Below are 16,883 nucleotides of genomic sequence, written 5' to 3'. Positions count from 1 at the left end.
ACACAGCATACAATATACATGAAAATGTAGAAAAACATCCAAAATATTTAATACATTTCAATAGGTAGTCTATTGTTTAACAGTATGATTAATCGTGATTAATTTTTTAAATCAAGTTACCAGTAATCACATGAGTTAACTGTGTGATTAATCAACAGCCCTAAAATATAAATATATATATAAAAAAATAAACTTGATTGTAAAACCTAATAATTGGCAGGGGGACTCAAGGGCAGGAGTAATACCTGCTGGAATTAATTTCAACTTTTTTTTTTTTTTTTTAAAGGACTAGATTTCAGGTTGATGAGTTTCCATTTTAGAGACAGAGTATGTTAAATATTAAAATTACCTTGATCAAATCCGTGTTAGTGCCTCAAGGTTCTTTAACAATCAAAAGATAAGGTGTAGTCTTGCCACACAAGTTCACTTTCCATGTTTTTGCTGATAAAACATAATTTATTGTACAGTAACATTGATTAACATTTTGCCATGGACATTCCAGGATCTATACCAGATGAGAGGCTATATCGAATGTTTGTCAATAAGCAGGTAACCATGCTGAGACCAAAGGAAGATGAGGATAATTGGTTTAATTTGTTTGTAATTCATCAGAACAGGTAACAGTATTGACTGGATTGTGATTTTTCTTTTCTTTTTTATTTTTTTTTCCTATGTAGATGTACGGTTTTGTGCAACTTTCTTGCTCAGGGGTGTGAGAAAACACCCCGCTGAGCACAGCAAGTTTCAGCGCTGTAAAGCATCAGTGTAGACCGTGCACCAGCGCTGGGAGCTGCGCCCCTCGTGGAGGTGGTTTTTTTTAGAGTGCTGGGAGAGCTCTCTCTCCCAGCGCTCTGCCATGACCACACAAGCCATGTTAAAGCGCTGCCACTGTAGACTAGCCCTAAGACTGATGGATATTAGGTGCATCAAGAAAGTGGAATATGTCAATTCTTTCTGTAACAACCCTGTCCAGCTGATCTGATTACAGAAAAGACATATGGAAAGAAGGGTGGAGTAAAGGAGTTCACACTTGGCGGAAAGGGTGACCTCTGAATAAAGAGGTTGAAAACAGCACAGCTTCAGCAATTGGGTTTCCAGAGAGGGTGCAGTTTGTCACAAAACAAGTGTGAATTGTCTACTCTGTACTACTTCAGTGTGTGTGAGGAGAAATATGAGTCTATAAATTTGCATGTTATAACTGGAATAACAACTCAGCCACTGATTGATTATAGTACAGATCGGCACAAAAACTATAAGCAAGTTGGGTTTGCAAGTCCCACGTTTTCCTTTGCACTTTCCAACATTTTAAAAATCTACCTTGGCAAGAGTATTGTACATGCTTGTACTGTTTCGCATATGTTATTTTCCCAGAAGTATTAGCAGGCAAAGAGTGAAAATCACAATATTGTCATCAGTTTTGCTCTGCATCTGTTCAGGAAAGAGTTTGTGAAGGTGTCACAGATACTTCCAGGAAAAAGATGGGGAGGCAAAAGTCTGGGAATGTTGTAGACAGAGCACCATCAGATAGTGCTCATTACTGACCTCATCAAGCTGGCTGAAGGAGCAGCAATAACTGGGTAGAAGGGGTCAGTTGTGGGTCCCCATTTTAGAGGAAAAAAAAGTAAAGGGGAGTGGGAAGTGAGGATTAAATATTTAGGATTAACCCTAAAAAGAGAGAAGTGGAGGAATTTTTTTCTTTAAACAGAGGCTGTAACAAAAAGGCTTGAGAGATGGGAAAGAGGTTCATGTGGAGGAAAAGTGAGCACGCAAGCCAAGTGAAAGGAGAAAGGAATTGGGGGGGGGGAAGAGCCCACATCAAAGCCAGGGGAGGAGGGAGAAAATAGAAGTAAATAAGCTTAATGTTAGAACAGAAATGGTATTTGAGTTTTTTAGCTACCTTCTTACTTGTGAGGAAAAATAACCTCTATTAAAAACCAAGCGAAATAGTATTTCTCTTAACTCAGCATTTGAATAATAACTCATATCTGTGCAAGGAATAAAAAGCAGGAATATTTATTGTCCATGTGCATGTGAAATATATGCATTGCCAAATATTGTAAAAATCCAAACCAAATTTAACTGTAATATTGGTTATTATTTAAATTAGTGCTTTACAACTGTTCTCTCTCCCTACCCTCCACTCCCCCAAAACAGCCAAAATTGTACTTTGTTCTAATTCTCTTCCTTTTCTTTGAAACAGGAGTAAACATGGAGCCACCAATTACATTCCAGAGCAGTTTTTAGATGACTTTATTGACCTTGTTATTTGGGGTCACGAACATGAATGTAAAATAGCTCCAACCCGAAATGAACAGCAACTTTTCTATGTATCTCAGCCTGGAAGTTCAGTGGTTACTTCTCTGTCGCCAGGGGAAGCTATAAAAAAGTATGTGTTTTCTTGAGTTTTGTTCTAATATTTTTCTCACATGCTGTGTTGAGCAGGACATCTCCTACACCAGGGGTGCGGGCCTTGGGATGGGGCCAGAAATGAGGAGTTCAGGGTGCGGGAGGGGGCTCCAGGCTGGGGCAGGGGATTGGGGTGCGGGAGAGGGATCGGGGGTTGGGGCACAGGAGGGGGGCAGGGATGCAGGCTCAGGGCGTGCTTACCTGAAGCAGCTCCTGGAAGCAGTGGCATGTCCCCGCTCCGGCTCCTATGCGGAGGTGAGGCCAGGCTGTTCTGTGCACTGCCCTGTCCGCAGGTGCCGCCCCTGCAGCTCCCATTAGCCACAGTTCCCAGCCAATGGGAGCTGCAGGGGTGGTGCTTGGGGTGGAGGCAGCCCCCTGGCTGCTCCTAAGCTTAGGAGCCGGAAGGGGGATATGCTGCTGCTTCTGGGAGCCTTGTTGCGCGCGTGGGGAGCAGTCTGACCCCGCTCCCGGGCTGGAGCGTCGGAGCAGGGCAAGCCGCAGACCCCGCTCCCCAGCAGGAGCTCAAGGGATGGATGTGGCCTGTGCGCCGTAGTTTGCCCATCCCTGTCCTACCCAGAAGATAAATTTATTGAAATATGAGGGAATGGATTGGGATATAGTGTAGTTCTGTCTCACAATTTATTACATAGTGTAATCAGCCAAAGGGTTAAAATCAGTATTTTATGATAACTTAGCCTTGGCTTCTTTAAGCTAAATTCAGCCTTTTAAGTAGGTACAACTCTGTTCACTTAGGTGGAGTTAGCCTGGAAAAATGAAGGGGCTCCTTGCATCCTGTCTACTTCCACACGTGCACACGCTCTCATATAATGACTAGGTGCAGAATGAAGGAGAGTTTTGATCTGAATTCTGTGACTTATCTGTCCTCATTTCCAAAATTATTTATCTAATTCCAGGCACATTGGTTTGCTGCACATTAAAGGCAAAAAAATGAATATGGAGAAGATTCCTCTTGAAACAGTACGAAGTTTCTACATAGAGGACATTGTTCTTGCCGATCATCCGGACATTTTTAACCCAGACAATCCAAAAGTAACACAAGCAGTACAAGCATTCTGTATAGAAAAGGTAACTGCCTTGTACTTGAACTGTAGGAAGAGAATGTGATCTTGTGGTTAGCATAGGACTGGAAACTGAAACACCTTCATTTTCTCCCCATGTATGCCGCCGACATGCTGATGCCTGGGGAAAGTCTCTTCATTACTCTGTCTCTTAATACTGGCCACTCCCTCCCTTCCTTAGAATCGCCCGTCAAGTGAAAGATCACAGTTGTATCTAATACAGAAGTATTCACATATTATAGAACTTCATAATATTTAATATGACACTGAACTACCTAATGAAAACCTGAGAAGGCTTGTTAGCTACTAGCAGGAAACTTAATTCTAATACCGCAGTCTTTTTTTGTTGAGATCGAGTCTTTGTGTTTCACACACTTTTGGCCAAATTCTGCCATCTCTTATGCATATGTGCATAAGCTCTTTATTACTTAGACACTTTTTTCCCTCAACACATTTAGTTTTAGACAATGGCTGGAAAGGTCCAAGTAGCTACAACCAGAGAAAGTGATAGGTGCTGAAGAGTCACTTTTATATCTACGACTTTACTGCTTGTGCTTCTCAGGTTGAAACACTGCTGGATAATGCGGAAAGAGAGCGTCTGGGAAATCCACGCCAGCCAGAAAAACCTCTCATAAGATTACGAGTAAGACTTAGTTGCTTTATTCTAAAACTCTTGTTGACTTGATTGCTTTATGCTACATGTTCTTTACAAGTTTTATATTTAATAATTTATCTGCTCATACACAATTTAAATGTTGTTGTTTTGTTTTAAATCCCGCCCTCACTGTACATGTACCATGAGCCTTTGTGGCATGACCCGTTCTTCCCAGCAGGCGATTGTATGGGATTCCCTTCAGTGCCTGCCACTGCTCCTCCTTTATTGGTTGGTGGGATAGAATGTGTTATCAGATATTAAAGAATGTGATGTTGTTCTTTACAGAGGCGTACATGCCACCTTTGCAGCACTCCCAGACATAGGAGTCAGAGACTGGATTGGTAATTAAGTGTATGGTGTTAACATTAGCATTAGCACCTGACTGGCTCATTGTTCAGACTTTTATTTAAAAAATAATAAAAGAGAGCGAGAAAGAAACTGATGCATCTTAGACTATTTGAAGCGCTTGGTTTCCTTGTCTCTATCCCAAATTTCATCTTTTGACATTCTCATTTTAGGTTGATTACAGTGGAGGTTTTGAACCATTCAGTATTCACCGTTTCAGTCAGAAGTTCATGGAAAGGACAGCTAACCCAAAGGACATTATACACTTTTTCAGACATCGTGAACAAAAAGAGAAAAATGGTAACAACAAAATTTGTCAGTTAAAAGTAACATGGGAATTTTATTTAACCAATATTTTTAGGGGTTCGCTACCTGTGTAAAATATGTAATTAACAGAGACAGTATTATTATTTGCTTTACTATTAGCACTAGAACCATAGTCAAGGACCAAGACCTTAACAATAGAAATCTGCAAGGACCCCTCCAAATCCATACAATTTTTGCAGGAGTATGTGCTCTTTTTGTTGTTGTTTTAAATCTTGGTGTTCAGACAGCACCCTCTCTCAACAGTTTACAGACTGTGACTTCATGGCCTCAGAGTACCTTTCTGAACTGTGTATTTAATGCTGTGCATGAAACTGCATCACAGTTGGGTTCTCAAAAAGTGGACAAATGAAGAGGTCGAGTAGCAGTTCTTATATGATTTAAAAGCATCCATGGGGCTATGAAAACTTTGGAGAGTTGGGTTTTTCAGTGATTTCTTTCCTTGAGACATGTCAGCACATTTACGCATTTGACAAGGAGTTTGTCCTGACTTCAGAACATCTGAGCACCATTGGGGGTCGGAAATAGCCTTGTTATCCACATACAAACTTCCCTTACCCTTTATAAGTCAGTGCTCACATGGAGGATATCAGAACTTTTTCTCTTTTCCCTTCCTGGCTGCATCCATTTACTTAGTACATTCATGCTTAGGACATATTTATCTAAAAGTTGTAGGAAAAAATTGCTGAGGTATATTTGACTTCTCTGAAAACCCAATAGCTAAATCTTTGCCTAAAATCCCAATCTGAAATGGTGCCATGTTTTTCTTTTTGGATTTAGTAAGAATCAGAATGCTTGATGCGGAATAGTGTAATCTATTTACCTTGATCCGTTACCAGATTATCCTATTCCAGGTGCCTTCTATCAGAGTGTTCCTGCTATTAAAATAACAGGCACTTGTCATGGTGAAAATCCTACTATGCCCAGAATTTTTAATAACTGGTTAATAGTTGTTGACAATTTTGTCCTAATAATGAATCCCTAATAGTCACTAATGAAGATGTGGTTTGCATAAGAACATGCTGTGCTGATCTAATGGACTTCTAATGTAGTACATTAGTGCTTTATAAGTAATTTTAATTCCATTGACAGGTGTGTATACAGCGGCACTTGAATTAAGTTGAAAACATTATGCTTCACGATTAGTAAACACACTTAAAAAGCTCTTAACTAAATTTGAATTAGGTTGCTGTTCTTCTGGGTGGGATTGTTTGATTTAACTGAGCACATAATTTATTTAGAAATCTTTACCTTATTAGTCCTTTGAAACTACAAAATAGCTACTGTAAGCGTGATCACTTTGGACTTTTCACTTGTCTGCTTAATAAGCAGCTCTGCTTTGAAAAGTGAACGTAAAAATGGCATTATGGGATTCTGTGTTTGTGTCTCAGTGGCTTCTTTGCTTAATGCCTTTTAACACAAGGTTGGTGACTAGTAGAATTAATACAGTTCATGACTCAGTACAGAATGAGGCTCTTGACTTTGCATGTATAACAGATCTGATTGGAAGACACTACAGGTTCGCTGTTGTCTCCAGATGGATATATGGTTCAGCAGAAGGTGAAGGGATACAGCTGGAGTTTTTACAACTGACCTCAAATGTAGATTTCCCATTACAAGGCTAGATCTGATGAGTGTATTCACACTGTGTGTGAGTGCCAGAATGGGGATAGGATTGGACCAGTGTTTTAGTGTTTTCCAATGGAAAAGACCTGTTTGGGTTTATCAGATTACTCAGCTATAGTGGTGCTGAAGTAAGTGAGGTTGGTTTAGTCCATGGTGTCTGTAGATGTTGATTCTTCTAGATCAGCTCAGAATTTTAGATTATAACTTCTGTGTGATGTTGATATAGCTGACTATATTTTTGCACAGAGCCTAGTACAATGAGATTCTCGACCGGGGTAATTTTTGGGCATTACTGAAGTAATAAGAACTTGGTTCCACTAGTAAAACTGAGCACACTCTCTGGATCTTGTGTTTGGCTTGGAATTGGAAGTTGGACAGATGGATATTACGGATTTGTTGAGTGACCATTGTCCTTTTGGTTTGAAGTTAGTATGACCCTATCCTTCAGGGACCTGTTTTTGAAGGTCTTCCCCAAGTCTGATGGAACAAGTGAACTTCCAGGGCAGCTTTGATAGAGAATATTGATTAGCCAACTGATTGCTCTATCAGTGCTTTGGTGGGACTTGATAATGTTTATTGTTCCACTATTGATCAGGTGGCTCCGAATGCCCCCTTGGAGAAGGAAGGCAACACAGGTCACCATGGTTTACAGGTGATGTCTTGTGTAGAATATTCATATTGCTTTGTGGATGAAATTGCTATCTGGTGAAGGCCAGCAGAGAGATACTGGCTCTACTGTTGGTGGAATTTGCCAGTACTGTGTTTTTCTATGCAGGAGTTGTGTACCCTCTGCTCAAGAAACCAAGTCTTGACTTGGGGCATGGATGAATGCTAGCCGGCTGCCACTTGATCTGGGTAAGACAGAGATAATATACATGACTTGTGGGAAGTAGTCTAAAGAGTTTGCAAAGAATAATTTGGCACCTTTCACTGAAGGATTGTAACTACCATTTGCAATACAGGTGCATATTTAAATATATTACTAGGTCCTGGACTTCTGGATCCTCAGGGAGTGATTGTGGCCAAGGTTACTTTTTCCTTCTATTCCTGGCAGGAAGTGTGTGACCTTTTCTCTTTGATATGGACCTTGCCAATTATCCTTTCATCGAATCATAGAAGATTAGGATTGGAAGAGACCTCAGGAGGTCATCTAGTCCAATCCCCTGCTCAAAGCAGTACCAACACCAACTAAATCATCCCAGCCAGGGCTTTGTCAAGCCGGGCCTTAAAAACCTCTAAGGATGGGGATTCCACCACCTCCCTAGGTAACCCTTTCCAGTGCTTCACCACCCTCCTAGTAAAATAGTGTTTCCTAATATCCAACCTAGACCTCCCCCACTGCAATTTAAGACCATTACTCCTTGTTCTGTCATCTGCCACCACTGAGAACAGCCGAGCTCCATCCTCTTTGGAACCTCTCTTCAGGTAGTTAAAGGCTGCTATCAAATCCCCCCTCACTCTTCTCTTCTGCAGACTAAACAAGCCCAGTTCCCTCAGTCTCTCCTCGTAAGTCATGTTCTCCCCTCCCCCCCCGATCATTTTCGTTGCCTTCCGCTGGACACTCTCCAATTTGTCCATATCCTTTCTGCAGTGGACACAATACTCCAGATGTGGCCTCACTAGTGCCGAATAGAGGGGAATAATCACTTCCCTTGATCTGCTGGCAATGCTCCTACTAATGCAGCCCAATATGCGTTAGCCTTCTTGGCAACAAGACTCATTTCCAGCTTCTCATCCACTGTAATCCCGGGGTCCTTTTCTGCAGAACTGTTGCTTAGCCAGTCAGTCTCCAGCCTGTAGCAATGCATGGAATTCTTCCGTCCTAAGTGCAGGACTCTGCACTTGTCCTTGTTGAACCTCATCAGATTTCTTTTGGCCCAATCCTCCAATTTGGCTAGGTCGCTATGGACCCTATCCCTACCCTCCAGTGTATCTACCTCTTCCCCCAGCTTAGTGTCATCTGCGAACTTGCTGAGGGTGCAATCCATCTCATCATCCAGATCATTAAGAAAGATGTTGAACAAAACCGGCCCCAGGACGAACCCCTGAGGCACTCCGCTTAATACCAGCTGCCAACTAGACATCGAGTTGTTGATCACTACCCATTGAGCCCAACAATCTAGCCAGCTTTCTATCTACCTTATAGTCCATTAATCCAATTCATACTTCTTTAACTTGCTGGCAAGAATACTGTGGGAGACCGTATCAAAAGCTTTGCTAAAGTCAAGCTATATCACGTCCACTGCCTTCCCCATATCCACAGAGCCAGTTATCTCATCACAGAAGGCAATCAGGTTGGTCAGGCATGACTTGCCCTTCGTGAATCCATGTTGACTATTCCTGATCACCTTCCTCTCTGCCAAGTGCTTCAAAATGGTTTCCTTGAGGGCCTGCTTCATGATTTTTCCAGGGACTGAGTTGAGGCTGACCGGTCTGTAGTCCCCTGGGTTCTCCTTCTTCCCTTTTATAAATATGGGCACTATATTTGCCTTTTTCCAATTGTCCAGGACCTCCCCCGATCGCCATGAGGTTTCAAAGATAATGGCCAGTGACTCTGCAATCACATCAGCCAATTCCCTCAGCACCCTTGGATGCATTAGATCTGGACCCATGGACTTGTGCATGTTCAGCTTTTCTAAATAGTCCTTAACCCAGGGGTGGGCAAACTTTTGGCCCAAGGGCCACATCTGGGTATGGAAATTCTATGGTGGGCCATGAATGCTCACGGTTCCTTGCCAGTGGGAGCTGCGGGGGTGGCGCTTGGGGCAGGAGCATCGTGCAGAGCCCTCTGGCTGCTGCTGTGCATAGGAGCCGGAGGGGGGACATGCCGCTGCTTCTGGGAGCCGTGCAGAGCCCCGGCACATGCGGAGCAGGGCAAGCCCCAGACCCTGCTCCCTGTCAGGAGCTCAAGGGACGGATTAAAATATCTGAAGGGCCGGATGCGGCCCCCAGACCGTAGTTTGCCCACCCCTACCTTAACCTGTTCTTTCACCACTGAGGGCTGCTCACCTCCTCCCCATACTGTGCTGCCCAGTGCAGCAGTGTGGGAGCTGACCTTGTTTGTGAAGACCGAGGCAAAAAAAGAATTGAGTACTTCAGCTTTTTCCACATCATCTGTCACTAGGTTGCCTCCCCATTCATTAAGGGTCCCACACATTCCTGACCTTTTTCTTGTTGCTAACATACTGTAAAAACCCTTTTTGTTACCCTTCACATCCCTTGCTAGCTGCAACTCCTGTTGTGTTTTGGACTTCCTGATTACACCCCTCCGTGCTTGAGCAATATTTTTATACTCCTCCCTAGTCATCTGTCCAAGTTTCCACTTCTTGTAAATTTCCTTTTTGTGTTTAAGCTCAATGAAGATTTCATTGTTATGCCAAGCTGGTCGCCTGCCATGTTTGCTATTCTTTCTGCACATCGGGATGGTTTGTTCCTGCGCCCTCAATAAGTCTTCTTTAAAATACAGCCAGCTTTCCTTGATTCCTTTCCCCCTCATATTTGCCTCCCAGGGGATCCTGCCCATCAGATCCCTAACGGAGTCAAAGTCTGCTTTTCTGAAGTCCAGGGTCCATATTTCTTTCATATTTTCATCGGATTATTGTAATGTGTTCTAATCTTCAGAAACTCAAGCTAATGAAGAATGTGGTGACCCATTTATTATGCACAGCTTCACATTGGGAGCATGTTACACCAGTGCTCTGGTATCTGACTGGCTATCAGTAAGTTTCTAAGGGCTGGTCTATACTTAGCCGCTAGTTCGGCGGCTGGAAATCGAACTTCCTGGTTCGATTTATCGCGTCTGGTCTGGACGCGATAAATCGAACCAGGAAGTGCTCGCCGTCGACTGCGGTACTCCAGCTCAACGAGAGGAGTACCGCGGAGTCGACGGGGGAGCCTGCCTGCCGCGTGTGGACCGCGTCTGAACCGCAGTAAATTCGAAGTAAGGTATGTCGACTTCAGCTACGTTATTCACGTAGCTGAAGTTGCGTACCTTACTTCGACTTGGGGGGTTAGTGTAGACCAGGCCTAAGTGCAGTACAAAGCATTGTTTTTAACCTGTAGGGCCTTAACTGCAAGCTTAGGACCTGCCTGCTTGAGACACCATCTCTCTCTCCATGTCCTCCTGCTGCATTTGAAATTGGCAAAGACATTTGAGCGTTAGCTCCTTCAGTGTAAGAGAGGGCGCTGTTGACATGGCGTTCTCCATGAAGGGCCTTTGATTTTGAAATTTGCTCTCCTTTTGATCTGTCAGAGCCCAGTTTATGTTGCTCAGTCCCTGTCTTCGTCCAGGCATTTAGGAGACATTATTATGCCTTTTACAGATGGAATTCTATTTGGGCATATTTGTATATTTATTATTGGCGTAGAATGAGTAGTCAGGGTATTTATTGTGGAAAATTTAAGTTATAGAAGAACTCCTAGACTGGTGGCCAGTGCTGTTGCAAGAGTCTTATTTTCAACAATTTTCAATTTTTATTACCTTTTGTATTATAATAAATCAGGGTTATGTTAGTAGCTTTTAACACCTAAATTGATGTGTGAAGACAAATCTATTAAAATAAGAACCCATTTATCTCTTCTCTAGAAGATGAGATTAATTTTGGAAAGCTAATTAGAAGACCTGCTTCGGAGGGGACAACCCTGAGAGTGGAAGACCTTGTGAAGCAATATTTCCAGACAGCAGAGAAGGTAACTTTATTGTTGTGTCTTTAAGTCCTTGGTGCATTTATGAAATCACACGTTTGATTGCTATGGTGATAGAGTTTTTTCCCTATGGAGGTTTGACAGGGCTCTGTCCTTGGTGCCCCTTCTTGTCTCTCTCTACATCTTATCTTTGTGTAATCTCACCTGCAAACACAAATTCAGTTACCCTCTCTGTACTGACAACTCTCTTGTCTCTTTCTGTCCAAACTGAAATGTCTGCATCTCTCTGACATCTCCTCCTCATGGATATCTGGCCATCAGCTCAAGCTCAACGTGGCTTAAACTGAGCTCCTAAACTCTCCCTCCCGCCCCTCAACTTCCTTTCTTGATCACTGTGGACAGTGCCAGCATCCTGCGTGTCACTCAGGCCCATAACCTGGGTGTCCTGTTTGACTCAGCTCTCACTCTCTACGTGCTCAAATACAGGCTTAGCATCTCTAAGATATAAGCTTTCTAATCCATCCACACAGCTAAAATTCTTGTCCAGACTCTCATCATCAATATCTTTCTCTTTGGTCTTGACAAATGCAGTCTTGTCTCCCTCATTCAGAATGATGCTACTGAGATCATTTTCCAAGCCTGTTGCTTTGACCATGTCGCCCTTCTTTTTGCATCCCTCCACTGGGCCCCCCCCCCTTCTCTGTTGCATCAAGCATAAGCTGCTTGTCTTAATTTTCAAGGCCCTTCATGGTCTATCCCCATCCTGCCTATCATCTCGTATTGGCTATTGAGATGTTAATTCTTTTGCTTCAGATCAGCCCGTGGCGCCAACCTCCATCTCCCACTTCGTGCTTTCTCTCACGCTGCCTCTCAAGCTTGGGAGGAGCTCCCAATAAATATCCACAAAACTAACGACTTATCCTCCTTCAAAAACCTCCTCAAAATTCTCCTTTCCCAGGATGCCAACAAAAAACTTGACAACGGTTAGTCCCTGTGCTGAGCCTATCATGCTGACCAGTATTGGCTCATTTGTTTCTTTGTATTCTGTCTATATCCATTTCTTGTCTTATACTTAGATTGTAAGCTCTTTGGGGCAGGGACTGTCTTTTTTTGTTAGTTGGTTTGTAGATCCCTAATATATTCATATTTTCTCTCTCTCTCTCTCTCCCCCCTGCCTGCCCCCCCCCCCCCCTCTCTCTCTCGGTCACCTAAGCCACCTGAAATGAGTATAAATAGTAGGGCTGTCGCGTGGTTTAACAAAATTAATTGCGTGATTAAACAATAATAGAATACCATCTATTTAAATATTTTTGGATGTTTTCTACATTTTCAAATATATTGATTTCAATTACAACACAGAATACAAAGTCTACACTGCTCACTTTATATTTAGTTTTGTTTACAAGTATTTGCACTGTAAAAAAACCAAAAGAAATAATATTTTTCAATTCACCTAATACAAGTACTGCAGTGCAATCTCTTTATCTTGAAAGTTGCACTTACAAATGTAGAATTGTGTAAAACAAAAAAAAAAACCCTGCATTCAAAAATAAAACTGTGTAAAATTTTAGAGCCTACAAGTCCACTCAGTCCTACTTCTTGTTCAGCCAATCGCTCAGACAAACAAGTTTGTTTACATTTGCAGGAGATAATGCTGCCTGCTTCTTGTTTACAATGTCACCTGAAAGTGAGAATAGGCATTCGCATGGCACTGTTGTAGCCGGAGTCACAAAATATTTACGTGCCAGATGCGCTAAAGATTCATATGTCCCTTCATGCTTCAACCACCATTCCAGGGGACATGCGTCCATGCTGATGACAGGTTCAGCTCGATAACAATCCAAAGCAGTGCGGATCGACACTTGTTCATTTTCTTTATCTGAGTCAGATGCCACAAGCAGATGGTTGATTTTCTTTTTTGTTGGTTCTGTAGTTTCCGCATCAGAGTGTTGCTCTTTTAAGACTTCCAAAAGCATGCTCCACACCTCATAGCTCTCATATTTTGGATGGCACTTCAGATTCTTAAACCTTGGGTCGAGTGCTGTAGCTATCTTTAGAAATCTCACATTGGTACCTTCTTTGCGCTTTGTGAAATCTGCCGGTTAAGTGTTCAAAAAATGAACAACATGTGCTGGGTCATGTTCCGAGACTGCTATAACATGAAATATATGGCAGAATGTGGGTAAAACAGAGCAGGGGACATACAGTTCTCCCCCAAGGAGTTCAGTCACAAATTTAATTAACGCATTATTTTTTTTAACAAGCGTCATCAGCATGGAAGCATGTCCTCTGGAATGGTGGCCGAAGGGACATATGAATGTTTAGCATATCTGGCACATAAATACCTTGCAATGCCATCTACAAAAGTGCCATGCAAATGCCTGTTCTCACTTTCTGGTGACGTAAATAAGAAGAGGGCAGCATTATCTCCTGTAAATGTAAACAAACTTGTTTGACTTAGCAATTGTCTGAACAAGAAGTAGGACTGAGTGGACTTGTAGGCTCTGAAGTTTTACATTGTTTTGTTTTTAAGTGCAGTTACGTAACAAAAAAAATCTACATTTGTAAGTTGCACTTTCACGACAAAGAGATTGCACTATAGTGAGGTGAACTGAAAAAATTCTATTTCTTTTATCTTTTTTTACAGTGCAAATATTTGTAATCAAAAATAATATACACTTTGATTTCTGTTACAACACAGAATACAATATATATGAAAATGTAGAAAAAAATCCAAAATATTTAATAAATTTCAATTGGTATTCTGTTGTTTAACAGTGTGGTTAAAACCGCGATTAATCGCAATTAATTTTTTTAATTGCAATTAATTTTTTTGAGTTAATCGCGTGTGTTAACTGCGATGAATCGACAGCCCTAATAATATCCATTTCGTATTGAACATTTTTTGAACTAACTAAATGTTGATAATGTACTCTAAATTAAGCACAATCAAGCTAATCACTACCAGATTTTGAGGAAAAATAACATGGTTAATAAAGCAGCTTTTATTCCCCCTCACTCAAGTCTAAACTATAAGTTGCATTAGGTCATAAACTCTTACTAAGATGCTAATGCTTTACATTTTCTTTTTATACACATGAATGTCATCTGGAAAACTTAGGAAAATAGTTCCACTGACGTGAATAAGAGTTGGCAGGATTAGGCCCATATGTCCTGATTCTATGAAATGCTGAGGAGTTTGAAGGACTTGGGTCTTTAGAGACTCCCAGTGGTGTTAATTCAAGTAGCCACAGGGTACTCTCACAGAACTTTATGAGCTGAAACGGAAAGAAAAAAGATGCAGTTTTCTGCATTTATCACAGTGTTGGAAGTTTTTTAATGTCCTGTTATAACAGCTTGCTATTGCATTAGTTTTCTTTAATTACAGTAATAGCTTTTCCATTTTGTGACAGAATTCCTGTTAATACGTTTATATAAGAATTTACTGACTGTCAAAAATAATACTTCCTTTAAAAAAAAGACAGTTTTAAGTGTAATGCTGATGCATTTGCTTCATGGGGAATAAAGCTAACAGTTAATTTTAATAGCTATATAGGATTTTTTTTTTCAAGTGTATTTAATTTAACTGTTTCTCAGTAGAAAAGGCTCAGCTGCTTCTGATATAATTCTTTTTATAAAATAGCACCTTAAGGGACAGCTGGAAGATTTGAAAATAAATTAAGCATACATAATGTTCCTGAGTAAGAGTGTTAGTGCTGCATTATCACAGACTAAAGAGAGCATGCTACTCAAATGTCAGTATCCTTGCTTGGTTGAATAACAGCTTCCGGTTAATGGAAACATATTGCCAGGAACCAATCCGTCCCATTAATATTAATGGGATTCGGAAATTAACCACAGGTATGCCACTTAGTAGCAACGTTTTTAGAGGAGAGGTCCATCCTATAATGAACATTCAGGCTTTGAGCATGTGCAGCTAAACGCTTCTGCTGTGTGCCATGGCTTCCAAAGACATGGACCTATCTCTCATCAGTAAAGTTTGTGTGCTGGAGGCCCTACCCAAGCCCTGTGCTAAGCAAGTAAGAGTGGCTGAAAGGGTTTGATGTCTCCAAAGTCCATTGATTCTTGCATTCAGAACAGCCATAACATTTTACAGGGGAACACCACATACCGAGGCTGCAAGTGTCAATGCGATGGAAAGGAGGCAGATGTTGGTGAAGCCCTGGTTTCAGCATAAGCTTGGACAAGATGCTCGACTCTCCAGGCTGATGCTGAAGCAGAAAGTGAGTCAACTGGCGGCAGAGAAGGAGTTCAACCCTTCAGACGGCTCAGTTGGTGGAAAGCCCAGCACAGCATGGTTTAAGTGTAAGGAGCATGGCGGGAAACAAGATGATTACCTTCTGGCAGCTACTGAATGGTGGACAGACACCTTACCCAGCATTCTCGAGCAGTTTCAGACGCATGGCATCTTTAATGCTGACGAGTCTGGTCTCTTTTACCAGGGCATTCCCGACAGAGGCCTTGGCCTTCTGAAAGAAGGGTTTGCAGGAGGGGAAATAAGCTGTAGATCATATCATATTGCTGTGTTATACAAACATGGATGGAACAGAGAAACGGCCTCTAATGGTGATCAGAAAGAGCAAGTGCCCCCATGGTTTCTCTAAGGACCGCTCAGAGCTGCCTGTGATCTACAGGAACTCAGCCAATGCATGGATGGATGACAAGCTTGCTCTTTGAAGAGTGGCTTAAGAACTGGAACAGGGAGCTGTGGCTACAAGATCGACACACGTGCCTCTTAAATTTATGGAGATATCCTATTTCCTAGAACTGGAAGGGACCTTGAAAGGTCATCGAGTCCAGCCCCCTGCCTTCACTAGGGGGACCAAGTACTGATTTTGCCCCAGATCCCTAAGTGGCTCCCTCAAGGATTGAACTCACAACCCTGGGTTTAGCAGGCCAATGCTCAAACCACTGAGCTATCCCTCCCGCCCGATTGACATTGCCCAGCTCATTGAGCTAATGTAGAGCTATTGCACTTTGTGTTAAAATTCTTGCTCCAATGCAGCCTCAGTCATGCAGCCAATGGACTGTGCACATCATTGCTTCTCTAATGTTGACCCAAACCTACGAGTGGTGGATGTTGTCAAACTGATGAATGCACTTCATCTTGCTAAGGAGTCCTGGGCTGCTGTTCTCCCATTGCCTGTTCTAAAGTGCTTCAGAAAGGGAGTTTGCAATAACAACAGAAAATGATGGCTTGTGTACATCGATGTGCTGGTCAGTGTTTCTCTTCCTGAAAATTCTAACAGCAGAGGAGTTTGAGGCCATTGTTGAGTTTGACAGTTGTTTAGAGATGGAAGGTGAGCTTTCTGGTGCTGAACTTCTGGAAGCTGTAGTGGTTGTAAAGTGTCAACAGGCCGATAAGGCACAAGAGAATAGTGAATCATATGATGAATCTGAAGATGCAATGGATGTTTTTCACAGGCTATGCCAGAGTTGTGGCTTTGAGAACAGTTATGAGGCTGCATGCAACATGGAGACGGATTTACGGGTGGAGATAGCAAACTAGGATGGGACACCTTATGTTCTTAAAACCTTTTTTGGTAAAAATCTTGTGCTACTTTAATTTGTGACACAGAGCACTCACTGTAGGAACAGTACTGTTCAGCATACAGAGACATTATAATAAGTGTTTCATACGTTTTCGTTGTTTTTTAAAAAAATGCTTTTTCTTTATAATTGTGACACTTAGCAAGTGGAGATTTCGTAAGTTTTCTGTATGTGGTGTTGGTACACTATACAGAGTTCTCCTTTACTGAGTATCAATGTTTGGTTTTCTTTTT

The 16,883-nt window shown here is 41.9% G+C and overlaps 1 protein-coding gene across 6 annotated transcripts in view; it reads left to right on the top strand.

Annotated features, from left to right (window-relative positions):
- MRE11 (MRE11 homolog, double strand break repair nuclease) overlaps positions 1–16,883 on the top strand; it is a 46,372-nt gene that overhangs the window by 9,502 nt on the left and 19,987 nt on the right. For all 6 annotated transcript variants that reach the window (XM_026651619.2, XM_026651613.2, XM_026651618.2 and 3 more), the window contains 6 exons: positions 503–617; positions 2,201–2,386; positions 3,321–3,492; positions 4,048–4,128; positions 4,659–4,785; positions 11,021–11,124. In XM_026651619.2, coding sequence (XP_026507404.1) covers positions 503–617; positions 2,201–2,386; positions 3,321–3,492; positions 4,048–4,128; positions 4,659–4,785; positions 11,021–11,124 — 785 coding nt within the window. The remainder of the gene's footprint in view (positions 1–502; positions 618–2,200; positions 2,387–3,320; positions 3,493–4,047; positions 4,129–4,658; positions 4,786–11,020; positions 11,125–16,883) is intronic.

The sequence above is a fragment of the Terrapene carolina genome, unplaced genomic scaffold, assembly GCF_002925995.2.
Source record: "Terrapene carolina triunguis isolate 2854851 unplaced genomic scaffold, T_m_triunguis-2.0 Scaffold97, whole genome shotgun sequence".
NCBI classification, from domain to species: domain Eukaryota; kingdom Metazoa; phylum Chordata; order Testudines; family Emydidae; genus Terrapene; species Terrapene triunguis.
This window is presented reverse-complemented; position numbering and strand designations above follow the sequence as displayed.